The sequence below is a fragment of the Candoia aspera genome, chromosome 8, assembly GCF_035149785.1.
Source record: "Candoia aspera isolate rCanAsp1 chromosome 8, rCanAsp1.hap2, whole genome shotgun sequence".
NCBI classification, from domain to species: Eukaryota; Metazoa; Chordata; class Lepidosauria; order Squamata; family Boidae; genus Candoia; species Candoia aspera.
In genome coordinates this window covers 17,632,189-17,646,224 of record NC_086160.1, presented here as the reverse complement: position 1 = coordinate 17,646,224, position 14,036 = coordinate 17,632,189, and the positions used below count along the sequence as shown (strand labels likewise).

The window sequence follows — 14,036 nt, the reverse complement described above, 5'->3', positions numbered from 1 at the left end:
AAAGTGGTTTGCTCTTGCCCCCTTCTGGGATTTGATCCTGGCTACAGCAGCCCTTGCATTTCCTGGTGGCCTCCCATCCAAGCACGAACCAGGTCCTACTTAGCTTTTTCAAGATCAGTCAAAATGTAAAAAAACAAGTAAATCAGCAACCAAGGGCAAATAATCATGAGTTTAGTACTTCCAAATTATTAATCTATCTTTAAAAATTTAAGCATTTGATTATAACACATTAGTGCAGTCTGTCAGTATTTGTAACAGGTCTATTGGATTCCTTTCCAAGCTTTTGACAATTAAAAAAATGGAATTTTAGCAATAATTGTACAATTTGAAAACCTGAAGCTTTTTGAAATATTGATGTTGTAAGAAATACATTCATTTTGAACAGCTTGGTAAATGTTTAGAGCCAAGTAAATTCCTACCACAAATCTTCAAGGAAAAACTCTAGTTATTGTATAGCTCTTGAGTGAAGAGTGCCTTCAATCACTGTAAGTTGAGAAGTATGCAGATAGAGGAGGAAGCTGTTTTGCCAACAATTTTAGCAAATATGTAACAGTTATCTCACGACTGGACAATACTGGATACCGATAATTTCTCATTTACTGGGATTTCAAATTATAAGCCTCATTTGGCTTTCCTTTCAGACATGCTTCTGAGTGCAGTGACCTCTTGTTATGGCAAGATCAGGATGGAGACTGCAGTGTGCGAATATGCCTCCATCCACACGCATAAGTGATACAGAAATTCAGATAATTAGGTACACATTTAGGTACTCATGCCTCAAAGTAGACTCAAACTAAAGGCCACAAGACTTTCCAAATAGCTGAGGACAGGAAACCTGTCATTTTATTTTGCTGGAAGTCTGTTGACTATATCCAGAATATTTCCAGTGCTACGATCCAGGGTTTGCTCAGAAATCAAATGCAGCTCCTACTGTTGGTAGCACTATTTAAAAAAATATTAAAGCAAAGACTTCTGCAAAGATTTGCCTCAGGCACCAAGCTAGATAATACTATAAAAATCATTGCTATTCCCATAGCAGCCAAAGTGACCGTATGTCAGAACCCATAATCAAAGAGTTGTTAGATCTGTTGTGTTCTCTGCCATTGAAGCAACAAATCTCAAGCTCCGGATGGGGGGGGGGGGTTGTTGAGAGTAAGAAATAATCCAAGGTTGTACCAGCCAGCCAGGAGTGGAATACTGGACTGTTAAGGAAAAAGAGTGAGTGAGCGAGCGAGCGAGAGTCTGTTTGTGTGTCTGTGTGTGTGTAGGAGGTTTTGACATGCCTGTGTGTCTTTTATCAGGTAGCTGTGTGAGAATTTTTTTTAGTCATGGCTTTTTGCTTTAATCTGTACACATCATCAGTAAATCTGAAACCTGCATTTCATCTGGATGCATGAGTCAGAATTTTATTGAGTCAACTCTGTCAGAACTTTACACTGTACTTGAGCAAAGGTTTTGTGCAGCTAAGCCCTATTGTATCAAATGACAGCTGCAGTAGTTTATCATCAAATATCTTGCCCAAGCTTGGTTGGTTGGTTGGTTCCTCCCTCCCTCCCCCCCTCCCTCCCTCCCCCCCTTTTTTCTTTTCTTTCTAGCACACTAAGCTTAGGGATGTTTTATTCTTCCTCATTCTTGGCATTTTATTTATTTAATTTTTATCCCACCTTTATTATTTTTATAAATAACTCAAGGCGGGAAACATACTTAGGAAGGCCATGTCTCCAGGTTATATCTTTCGCTTCTAATCTATTTTTTCTTCTTAAAAAATAAAGAACAAAAGCCTGCTTACCTACCTATTCATGAGAACTGTTTGTTTCCCATATCCAATACGCATAGGCGTCTTTGGAGTGGGGTTCAAGAGGGGGCAAATGATGAAACACGCATTATGCATCAGTGTGGTGACATGAACCATAGGACTGGCATACGTGTGTGTCATCAGGATGCAAGTACGAAAGACCAGGGTTTGTGTCATGACATCATAATATATATCATAATAGAGATCTTGGAGGTCTTCTAGGTTATCTCCATGCCCAGGGCAGGAATCCTCAGACCATCCCAATCAAATGGCTGTCCAGCCTTTGCTCGAAAGCCTCCAGTGATGGAGCACCCATAACCGTTCCACTGCTTAATGGCCCTTATGGTCATCAAATTATGCATTTCCAGTTTGGGTCTCTCTCTGTAAAGGTTCCGTTCATTAGCTCTTGACCTACCCTCAGGCACTACAGAGAATAAATCCGCACCCTTTTCCCTGTGACAGATGCAAAACAGGAATTAAGCAGTTCACTTTCTCCCTCTTGTCCGTCACCATCTTGACATCTTCTCCAACCAGCAGATGAGGCACATTTTGTCATTTTTGCTTAGTCGAGTTTTGTACTGGATGACTCTGGGTACCATGATCATTTGTATTAAGTCTATGCCAGTGGCTGGGAGGGGAATTCTGGGAGTTGAAGTCTACACATCTTCAAGTTGCCAAGGTTGAGAAACACTGCTATATACATTGTCTTTTAAAATATTGCATAGGGGTAAGACCTTTTCCCCAAGTATCTTAGTAAGGAAAAAAATGACAGCATTAAACAACAGTGTATCTTTTAAGGCTCCTATACTTTGGACTCATGGGAACAATAAGTGCCAACATGTAAATGAGATTTATTTATAAAGCATTTGCACATTAATCAGTTCTCAACTGTAAAATCATTTCTCATCTCCAGGTATTTTAGGCGCATAGAAGGGAACACCTGTTTCCTATTGTGTCTGGGAAAGATAGATTATATTGATAATTTTCTCCAAATCTCCCATCAGATATGCTGGATGATGCTGCCATTATTCCCAGCCTGGCATTGCTACAGAAAGACAGAAATATTGCAATTTTATAATTTACAAAGTTAGTAAGTTATTTTATGCCCTGGGACTTACCTGAAAGTAATTTGCCATTTCCTTCTTCTAGGATTTTAGTTTGACATTTTAGTCTTACCTACAATCCTGAAATTATCTGGTGGTTTCCTATGCTATACTAGTCAGGTTCAGCCCTTAATTTTTTTGAGGTCATCCAAGGTTAGCATTTGCGTATTCTGAACACACACAGCATTAACACATGGCAACTGCCAGTCAAGTTTTAATTTTCATTTCATCGTTCACATGGAGCTAGTGTGAATCAGACTGAAGGTACAGCAGCTTCATTTGTTCTGTTCTGTACTGATCCGGAGCAAGAAAATTGCACAACGGGGAAAAAAAAGCCTACCATCAGCATCTGTTAATTAAAAGTACAGTCCTTTGCCTGTTTACTCAAAAGTAAGCCTCATGATTAGTGAGGCATTTTGTCAAACAAGCATATATAGTGAAATTGCCTACGGCTATGATCTTATTTCAGGGAGAAGTCTCTTGGGGAGAAGCCATATTAAACTCAATTGAACTTTCTTCTAAGTAGATTACATAAAATTGCTCTGGTTGTCTCAACAGAACCAGGGTATGTTTTCATACACACAGCTGTGCCTATTAAAATGATATCCATGACGATCAGCAAAAATTCAGTTTCAGCAAAATCTTTTGTTGGTAACAATCACTTCATCCTGGAAGATCTCAAGATCTGTATATTGCTTCAAAAGTAGAGTCATATTCCATTTAAAATAAATAACTTAAAAAATAAAGGGTATATAGGCTTTCCGACATTTCGGATAGTGCTTAAACTTGTTCAAGTAATATTCATGGCACAAAACAGCACTTAGTGCCTGGTTAAAAAAGACATATGTCACCACTAGCCACCACGTTAAATTATAAAATCCAAATGTGACAGCCATTGAGGTATATATGAGAAATTCTGCAAAATAATGAGGACAGGACACCATTTCAAACCAGTCACCAAAAGGAATGCTGTGATCCGTGGTGAAGACCTTTCCTAAAACAAAAAAAAGAAAAGAAAAGTAGGTGTTGACTTCAGTTACGTGAGCAAACTAGTAGCATGATTAGACAGTGACTGGAAAGGAAGCAGCCAGGCTACGGTTTTAATAAATCCATTGGCTCTATTCAGCTCCTTTTCCAACTACACCCTCTCCTCGTTTAGTGACCACAATCCTGTCCAGCATTTTTGTTGTTAAGTGAAATGGTTGCTAAGTGAACATGTGACTGAAAGAGTAAGAGAGAAATGCTGTGAAGATCACCGGCTGCTGCCATCTCATTCAGATAGAGTTCTCTCCTACAGTATCATGTGTGACCTGTTTTTCCCCCCACTTTTTTGGCCCCCTCGCAGGGCGGAGAGATTGCTTAAACAAGCTATCTCTTCCTGAGCAACCTTTCTCCACAGTGCAGTGCATCCCTAAAAAGTGCTAATCCAAAATTAACAAGCTCAGCTCTGTAACCTTAATTAGTTGATTAGAATCCTCCAGCAGGCTTTGCTGTTGCCTGAAACTGACCAAACCTTAATCAGTTTCACACTGAAGGCTTTTGTTGTCAGGTGTACAAAATTTGGTCATAAATGTTGCATGGTCCGAAAACGATTTTTTTTACTGCCATATTTGCGAATGGTTGCTAACTGAGGTAGTCGCTAACTGAGGAGTGGCTGCATTTGTTTTCCAAGACAAAACTAAGGGCTTATTTTGGTCAATTCAGCAGGATCCCCCCCTTCACTGTGATCAGATCTGTTCCTCGCTTTCTTCAGCAGCAAGCCTTCTCTATCCCATGCTTCATATTAGTGACAGGGCATCCAATTTGGCCAACGAACCTGTTTTTTCTGGGTAACTTGATGTATTAATGATTGTGCCTCTGGAAACATCCAAAATATGTTCGTCTCTCACTTGTCATAGACTGTGCCTACATAACTACATCTAAACATTTTCCCAAGTAGTTATTCGAGCCCAACCTTCCCATCAGGTGGCTTCAAACTGTGTCCAACATCAACAACCATCATCCCCAGCTAGCATGGCTGATAAGGACTGAGATTTAATTCTTTGGCTCCATGACTGCTAATAGTGGGTCTTGTCCAAGGGGCCTTTGACATACAGCAAAACCAGGAGGGTGGCAAAGGATGCCAAGCAGTCCCTTGATCAAAACATGTTTCTACTATTCTGCCTCCCAACATCACTTTTCCTTCTGGCTCAACCCAAGAGCCCAGCTTGAGGGAAAGTGCTAAGAAGGGCAACAAGGAAGGGGTGTCTGGAGTGAAAGGGTTCAACAATCCTGAATCACACATATATTTGGTTCCTTATAGTGAATCCCCTGCCCTTTTACATACATGATCGGAATATATCTATATTAGGGATGTGTGGCATTTTGGATCCAAAGCCCAAAAAGGTGCTTTGGACAGAATAGGTGTGCACACCGTACTCTGAGCCTCCTTAAAAAAAGCTGTGTCTTCTGGGCTCACACGGAACCTACTCAGTCATAGGAAAATACTGTTTTGAGTTCAGGGAAGTACCAATAGAGTACAAGAAGGGGCTGCAGAGCAGGTAGGGGTACATGGTTGTTGGCACATTATTAATTCAAGCACAACTTTTCCTGGGATTGAGTAGCTACCATACAATCCCAGTATAAGACCCAACTGTTTTAAGGAGGCACCCACAGAGTGCAGTGTGTAGTTACACTCACTCCAAAGCACCTTTTTGGCTTGGCATTTGAAGCACTGCATATCCCTAATCTGGATTTAAAGACCTAAGTTTGTGTACTTTGTACCTAAATATCACCAATGTTCTACGGACGATAAAGCAAGGATTCTAACAAGGGCTATACTAATACATTTGACCCAGGGAAGATTAAAAAATATTGCCTAGACCAGCAACAAACTATTTCACCTGATTTATCTTTTCGAAGGTTAGCAAGAATGACATGACATCTGTGTTGATGAACAGAAGCCCAGCAGAACATCAGAAGTCCTAAAACATGGTACCAGCAGACCGTCAGCGAGTGATCTTTCCCTAAATTAAAATATTCATTTAAAGTATTTTTGATTTAAAATATTTTGATCCTCCTGCTCTATTAAATTCAGATTTCACTGTACAGTAAACAGATATTAGCATTATTTATTGTATGTCACCCTAAAGTCTGAATTTTATGTTTGCAGCAAAATATTGTACATTAATTTTTAAGATGCCATTCAGAAACAGTATATAATAATAATAATAATAATAATAATTCTGCTTTTTAAATATATAACATACCTAGGAGGTGAACATACCCAATACTCCTTCCTCCTCCTATTTTCCCCACAACCACCCTGTGAGGTGGGTTGGGTTGAGAATGACTGGCCCAAAGTCACCCAGCTGGCTTTCATGTCTAAGGCAGGCCTAGAACTCACTGCCTCCTGGTTTCATTACAGAATTTAAAATACTGGTGCAAATAAGGACTTCACCTGGCATCTAAAACAGGGTTACAATCACTGGGCTTTGAAAATCCAGAAGACTTCCAGATGTTTACTTGTAATTCTCTGTTAAAACATACATTAAATTATTCTGAAAGTATGTCTGGGCTATTAACTCTTAGGTTCTGCTACTGAACTAGGGCCCTGATTAATCAATCAGCACTAATCCAAACACTTCAAAGGCTGTGCCAGATATATCTCAGATACGCCAATGAATTAAAAAAATTAGAAACCCGAATGATTGTCTTACTTCACAATAAAGACATCAAAAGTACCATATGCTGAGCGAAAGGACTTTATTCTGTAGACAGTTATGTCTGCGTTTTGTGTTATCTTTATTTTATAAGCGAAGGCCATGCCGGTTTAATAATCAATTCAGGACAGCTGCTCTAAAACATGCATGATGCAGGGAGTCAAAGAACTGATGGCATCTCTTAATGGCTACTGCATAGCACTGATTGTCAGTATAACCCTATCCTCAAATGGGCAGCTCTACTCAGAAGCAAACCCATTGCCTTCAGTAGGATTCAATTCTAATTAAATGTGCATAAGATTGAAATTGTTATTTCCAAAGAACTGATAACCAAGGGCAACTTATTTTAAAAAGCACACGCATTTTAATGATGTCTATAGACTCTTGTAAGAATTGCAGTTTGAACCTCTAATATTTCTAAAGTGGGTGAATATTTCTAATATTCTAAAGTGGGTGAAAAAAAAATCTTATCATGGCAATACCCGCCACGTTCCCAATTTAAGAAAGCAGTGGAAAAGCTTTTGTGTCTGAAGGTTTTTTTTTCATCCTTAAAAAAAGGTTTTGTGGATACAGTATGACACCTTAAACTTCAATTTACTTTGAATTAAGTGAAAATATGAAAACACTTATAGCTCAAATCCTCAGAGTTTCTGCAAACTACCTGACAGCTTAATGCAACAAAATTCTAATAAACTGTCCAGTCAGAACACAGGTTTTGTGTAGTTTATTTATTTATTAATAAATAATACATTTATTATTTTGGCAACTCTCCACCTAGAAAGAAACCAGTGACCAGAAGGCAGCACACGAGAAACACATAAGACTTCTGAATTCAACCATCTGATCCCAAAGGCATATTTGGGATTAAGCCTTTTTTCCTCCCCTCTTAAACTCAGCAGGATCACAAGCATGTCTGAATAGTTTTTGCTGGGATAAATTTCAGGATGCAGGCAAGAGAAGCATCTCATCTAGGAAAGAACTCTCCAGGAGCTTAAAATCAGTGCAACTGAGCTGTAATACTTCTCCTGATACAGTAATTTTCTGCTTCAAGGGAACTTGGTCTGTTTCATAGAGAAGGGCACGGAGGCATGTACTCCGCACCTTAAGCCAGGATTTCTCAACCTTAGCAACTTTAAGACGTGTGGACTTCAATTCCCAGAATTCTCCAGCCACCATTGAAATCCACACATCTTAAAGTTGCCACGGCTGAGAAATGCTGCCTTAAGCTGTGCCCAAATCCACTGAATGATTTGAAAGTGAATGGCCATGATTCAATGATAGCAGATCTGATTTTCCATTTAGTGGCCCCAGATATAATTCCTGGCATTTCCCAGCTGGGAAAGAACTGCAGAACAACCGCCCATCATGCAACAGTTCCGAATGAGACAAACCATCAGGCTCACTCTGTAGTGGACTGTGTTCTATGTGCCATTAGACTAGTTTGATACTCATCTGTTCCTGAACAAAACAAAACGAATATTTACTGCAAGAATGCAAAAGAAGATGCTTACCTTCTCTATTCTTTGCCGGCACTTGACAGAGCACTGTAAACCCCACCAAAACATAGTAAAAAAGGCCAAAGCAGTACTGTACAAAATGAATGACGCCTCCAGAATAGATGCTAATGTGAAGACATTCTTTTAACCGTCTACAGCTATTCACCCAGACCAAAAGGCACACCAGGAAGGCTGACAGGAGCTCAGCACCTAGAAACCCAACAAAGGCACTCTGTAAACAACTGTACCTTTTCTTAGGCATGTCAAATTCAGCCCAAACAAACCACAAGATACGCAAGGCATCCTCAGAGCTGTTGCCCACGTTAACATACAAAATTCTGTTGGTGGGACAAATATGGGATCAGCCTCTACATTTTTCCATCTCAAATAAAAGACATCAAGCTTCAAGTGACTCTGGGTGCCTAACAGAAGGTTAAAAACATCGAAGTATGACAGAAGTCAATAAAAAACACACCAGACCAGAAGCCACTCACATGCTACACTTTAAAACAGGCTCATATAGCACCTTGGCCAACTGCCTGGGGAAAGAACCAGGTCTTCAAGGCCTTTCTGAAGGCCAGCAGGGTCAGGGCCATCTGAATCTTGAGGATGGTGCTGTTCTGTAGGGCAGACGTAGTGAAAAGGTCCTAGTTCCTTATGGTTGACATTGATGACTTGATAGTACCCAGATCACACCAAACTTGCTGAACTTGTTGGACAGGCAGTGATAATTTGTCTGATTTTGTTGGACAGGCAGAGACGGTTTTACAATCTCCAGGCTCTGTGCTCTGAAGGCTTTTACAGATGACCACCAGCATCTTGGATTGCACCTGAAAGCCCAAGGCTAAGCAGTGTAGCTCATGTGGTAGCAGTGTTACGTGGGCATACCGAGGTGGGCCCATAGCTTCTTGCATTTGTTCAAAGGCTCTCCTGGCCACATCTGCCACCTGCTTTTCAAGTAGGAGCTGAGAGTTTAGGAGGACCCTCAAGTTTAGATGTCTCAATACTTTTCAACAAAGATGTCCTGCTCATGCAAAGCTGTAGGGAGGCATTTACTCAATATGCTTTTTGTTGATTCAAAACATTAAAATATGCCCTTCAACGTCCAGCGTTATTTTGGGTACAGTTACTATTTCTGTCATGCCTCTTCTCTATCTCGGGGTTATCAGATCTGGGCCACAAAACTCTAGAGCAGTGTTTCTCAACTTTGGCAACTTTAAGCTGTGTGGACGTCAACTTCCATAAGTCCCCAGCCAGCATGGGGCAATTCAATGGCTGGATGGGGAATTCTGGGAGTTGAAGTCCACAAAGCTTGAACTTGCCAAGATTGAGAAACACTGCTCTAGATGGTCACCAGGTGGCATCAAAGAGAGGTGTGGTTTTCTGGATCTTTCCAGATCTGATAGCCCTATTCTTCTTCCCCTGCCCTCCCCAACTGAAGGTGGGATACACGAAAAGAAATATATTTCAAAAATCTGTAGTGAAAATGATTTTGCTTGTCACTGATTTTATGCACAGAAAATAATTTCAGCTATAGTAAAGAAGATATTCTGGACAATCCAGAATATACTGGGACCCTCTCCACCAAATAATATACATGTAGAAGAATTCATACCATTCTCTGAATGGTGGATACCTCTGTCTCCCTTTGCTCCATCGAGAGTGTCAAGCAAGTACTGAAGCCAAATGGGAAACGATCGAGAGAAAAGCAAACATTGGATAAACAGCAGTAGCAGGAAGCCATTCCAGGTCACAGACACAATATAAAAATGGTAGAACCACCTGCAGAAGGAAACAGGGTCAGTTTAGGCCTACCCTGCACACTGCACTGAACCAAAATGTGGTTTGTTTGTTTTTAGATTAGCACAGTGTTTAAATCCTGTCAATTAAGATTTATTTAAGCAAACTGTGGCTTGACATACTAGTTCCCAACCTGTGCAGCTCTTCTGTTGGATGACAAGCGTTTTTCGTTCCAGGAAAAAGGGAACCTAACCTCAGCAAGGATTAGCAAAGCTGTTTTTTGTGACTCTGACGAATTTATTTACAGGAAATGCATGAGGTGGGTAGAATGCATATTGCATGTTACCAGGAGGCGAATCAAGAAGGAAGTGCCCTACAGTAGGGTTCCTCAACCTTGGGAACTCTAAGCTGTGCGGACTTCAACTCCCAGAATTCCCCAGTCAGCTTTGCAAAGCTGGCTGGGGAATTCTGGGAGTTGAAGTCCGCACAGCTTAGAGTTCCCAAGGTTGAGGAACCCTGCCCTACAGAACAAAAGCAGGACCTAAAATCATGGAATTAGCAATCTCATGAACAAAGAGCAGGCAGAATCCAAGATAAAGAAGGGAATTCCTAACTCTTATTGTATGTAGTACCTCACTGACCTTGTGGTCAGGTGGTTGTGAGGGGCTGCAAACTGACTTTGGAATGAAAATTTATTTTTCTTTCACAAGATTAGATCGGCTTCACCTTTCATTTCTAGTGCATACTTTAAAGCAGCCTTTCTCAACGTTTTCACTCTGGAGGAACCCTTGAAATATTTTTCAGGCCTTGGGAATCCCTGCACATTCAGGCTCAGATATAGGCCAGAAGTTACAAAATTATTATATTCATTTCATGTGCAGACCTGTATATATGCATTAACAGTGTTCTTAAACTAAAAATAATGAAACTTACCTCTTTAATGTGAAGTTTGTCCGAATTTGAAATAAGCGTCTAAATAAATCATGATCTCCCAGGGAACCCCTAGTGACCTCTTGTGGAACCCTGGGGTACCATGGAACCCTGGTTGAGAAACCCTGCATTAAAGCCTCACAGCTTTCCAAAGGGGAATAGGGCAATTATGATTTATGACTATATAGATTCTCACAGCTTATTCATATGCAGATTCAGTCCCAGCCCCTTGTTGCAACTCTGAAAAGATTGCAAAAGAGGGTATTACGTTGCTTAATCAGCTTGTGTAGTTCCACATCTCGGCTGTTGCGCTTTTCACCAATTGCAGATTCTGGGTAGAACCCCAAGTACTGTGCATTGCAGTTATCTAATCCAAAGGTAACAAGGACAAGAGTGACTGTCGCAAAGCCCCCTTCCAAAAAGGGCCAATAATGGCAGACAGGCTGAAGCTAGTCAAAGGCATTTCTGACTATGGCTTCCATCTGTGATCTAGGAGCAGCCATAAATCCAGGAGCACTCCAAGTTGCCGAACTGCTCCTTCCACAAACCGGTTGACAGCCCACAAAAGCAACCGCTCTGTCCTGCTAGGACTGAATCTCACCGTGCTTGGTTCTATCCAGACCCTTACAGCCTCAAGATAAGGTAAAGATCACATCTCCTATTTGGTAGAGATATGTAACAGACAGCAATGGCATGTTGAGGATATCTTTCCTTCAACTGACTGATGATCTCCCCAGCAGCTTCCTATAGATCAGTGTTTCTCAACCTTGGCAACTTCAAGCATGGCTGGCTGGGGAATTCTGGGAGTTGAAGTTCACACAGCTGGAAGTTGCCAAGGTTGAGAAACACTGCTATAGATGTTAAATAATGTGGGGAAAAGGACCAAGCCTTGTTAGGCAGCCCATATAAAAAAGCCAAGACTTGAGTGTTTAATCTCCCACCACTGCTGATTGGCTGTCAACTCCAAAAATGTGGGACCACTGTAAAACAGCACCCCAACTCCTTGTCCTCCTAGGCAGTCCAGAAGGATACCATGGTTGATGGTTTTACCCTCTCTCTCCTCCTCAACCTACTCTCTCACTCCCATCTTTGTCACCTGAAAGAGGCAGGAGGGGCAGCGACCCAGCCCACAGGTGGCAGGATTCCAGCTGTCAAGAACCTTGTCCTGATCTTTAGAAATCACAAGACTAAAAGAATCCCAGGAAACATTCCAAGATGCTGCTCCAATTATCTCCTCTGGTTCTGCCAATGTTGTATCCAACGCTAAGCAAATACAAACAACATTCTCTGCAATACGTCTTACAAACTACTCACAGCAGCCAAAAGTAGATCTATTGAGTTGTCCCATCATAAGAGGGTGCTGAACAGCATTCCATTCGTGCAATACGAAAAGAGAAATATTGGTGTTTTGCTTCCCTTACACCTACAATCTAGGCCTGAACATCATATAGCTAGCCAAAAAAACTGCAGGGACTTGTCCAGGCAGTGGCCAGGAGTCAAGACTGACTTGAAGGCACCAAAAAAAAAAAAAGGTTTGTTAAAGACAAACCTTTACTGCATATCTTCTTAAGGACAGTGCCTATAAAAATGCATTTCATAATCAATTTGTTAATCAGCAGTATTTTAAAATACTATTTTTCTAAGATTTATTTATTTGTCCAGAAAACATTATTTAAGATGCAATCCTATGAAAAATTAAGTTCTACAGAAACAAGAATTGCTCATATAAAGTCAGGCTTTTAGAGATAAGCTCCATTAATTTTATAAATGTCAAGGGGTTTTTTTGTACTTATGTAGACCTACTAATATTTTGTTTATTCATTATTCATATAAAAACCAATTCTTGAATAATGAAATAGACATGACAGAAAATAACAGCCTAGTCCTAAATATTTATCACGAAGAAAGTCACAAGGAAAACCATATAAAAATACTTTTCTCCCTAACTAGAATATGAAGGTTTAACTCTAAAAGTTCCCCTTGAAGGCAATGATTTCACAACTCTCTCAGACAAACACTGACCATAAAACCTCATCTGAAAGCTAATCCTGCATTAACCACAGGACCCCAGGAAATCTAATTTCACTCTAATCTCACCAGATTTTTTTTAACCCTCTAGGTTACCCTAGCAGAGAATCTTGATATCACATAACTCTAAGATGACCACTAACTATAAAAACTTGCCCAAATGCTAACCCTCCCATTAAATCCGACCCTCAACCACTTTGAACCACCACACTCCACCCTAACCTTAACTTCGCCCTAGCTGCAATAGAAATGTTTAACCCTAAAAGGGAAGCCTGACCCACATAACAGTGGTGAACCCCAGACCTCTTGGTAGTGGAACCTGAGGAAAGCCACTATTCCTTCCAGAAATGAGATTACCAGCTGAAAACTTTTCCTTTCTAGAATATACAGAGCCCTATAATAAGGGAGACTTCAGTTTCCTTGAATAAGTCCCCACCTGCCAAGCAATAAGCAGGATATCACCCCCACATCGGGAATTCCGGACTGAGAACCGGAGGTGAGTGGTTAGAAGGGGAAACCATTCTGCCCATACTCGGATGCGCTCCGCAAATGCTCTCATGCACTCTGCAGTGCGAATTTATGCGCGCCCCAGCATGGGAAAGGACCTAAGGCGGAACCCTAGGGATGGAGCAGCTCTGCTGTATCCGGAGTCATTCCAGCAGGCATTCTCCTAGAAGGGCGGGACAACTTCTGACCGGCTTCGTTTACCTCTTGGGGACATCAAAGGTCTGCAGAAGGGCAGGGCGCTGCCCACAGCCGGTCTTGGTCTTCCCGTACCGGATCAGGTCCTGAAAGAGCCCGGCGAGGTGGAGCGAGAGAGCCCCGGGCGCAGCTTTCAGCGGCGGCGCTCGCAGAGCCACCAGCGCGGCGAAGAAACAGGCAGACACAGCAAGCCACACCGCGGCCAACATTTCCCCCACTGCGCAGACGCCGAGCCCACCAATCGTTCCCCTCCGCTCCCCGCTCAACTAAGTCAGAGCCATCTGCGGGAGCAGCCCCGGCAGAAGGTTCCACTCCGCCAGCCAATGGAAGGGCGAGGGAGGAGCTGCGGGGGCCCATCAGGGCGGCAGAACTGTCCAATCCATTGAAAGCAAGACTGTTTGGGCCCGCCTCCAACTCGTCCTATCTCTGCCGGCATCACCGCGCGGAATTGCTGCTTTCGGTTTTTATTTGCGCGCGCTCAGTTTTTCGGGTGCCTTCAAGGCGTCGCGGGTGCAGTTGCGAGATGTTGCGTTGGTGCCGG

The 14,036-nt window shown here is 41.7% G+C and overlaps 1 protein-coding gene across 1 annotated transcript; it reads right to left on the bottom strand.

Annotated features, from left to right (window-relative positions):
• Window positions 1-3,091: 3,091 nt before the first annotated feature.
• Window positions 3,092-13,801, bottom strand: SRD5A3 (steroid 5 alpha-reductase 3). The gene is made up of 5 exons (XM_063310148.1): window positions 13,502-13,801; window positions 9,711-9,877; window positions 8,111-8,305; window positions 5,781-5,903; window positions 3,092-3,892 (listed from the first exon to the last, which is right to left on the bottom strand). The coding sequence occupies exons 1-5, from the start codon at window positions 13,702-13,704 to the stop codon at window positions 3,633-3,635; spliced, it is 948 nt and encodes a 315-aa protein (XP_063166218.1). The 5' UTR covers window positions 13,705-13,801; the 3' UTR covers window positions 3,092-3,632.
• Between the last annotated feature and the right edge of the window lie 235 nt (window positions 13,802-14,036).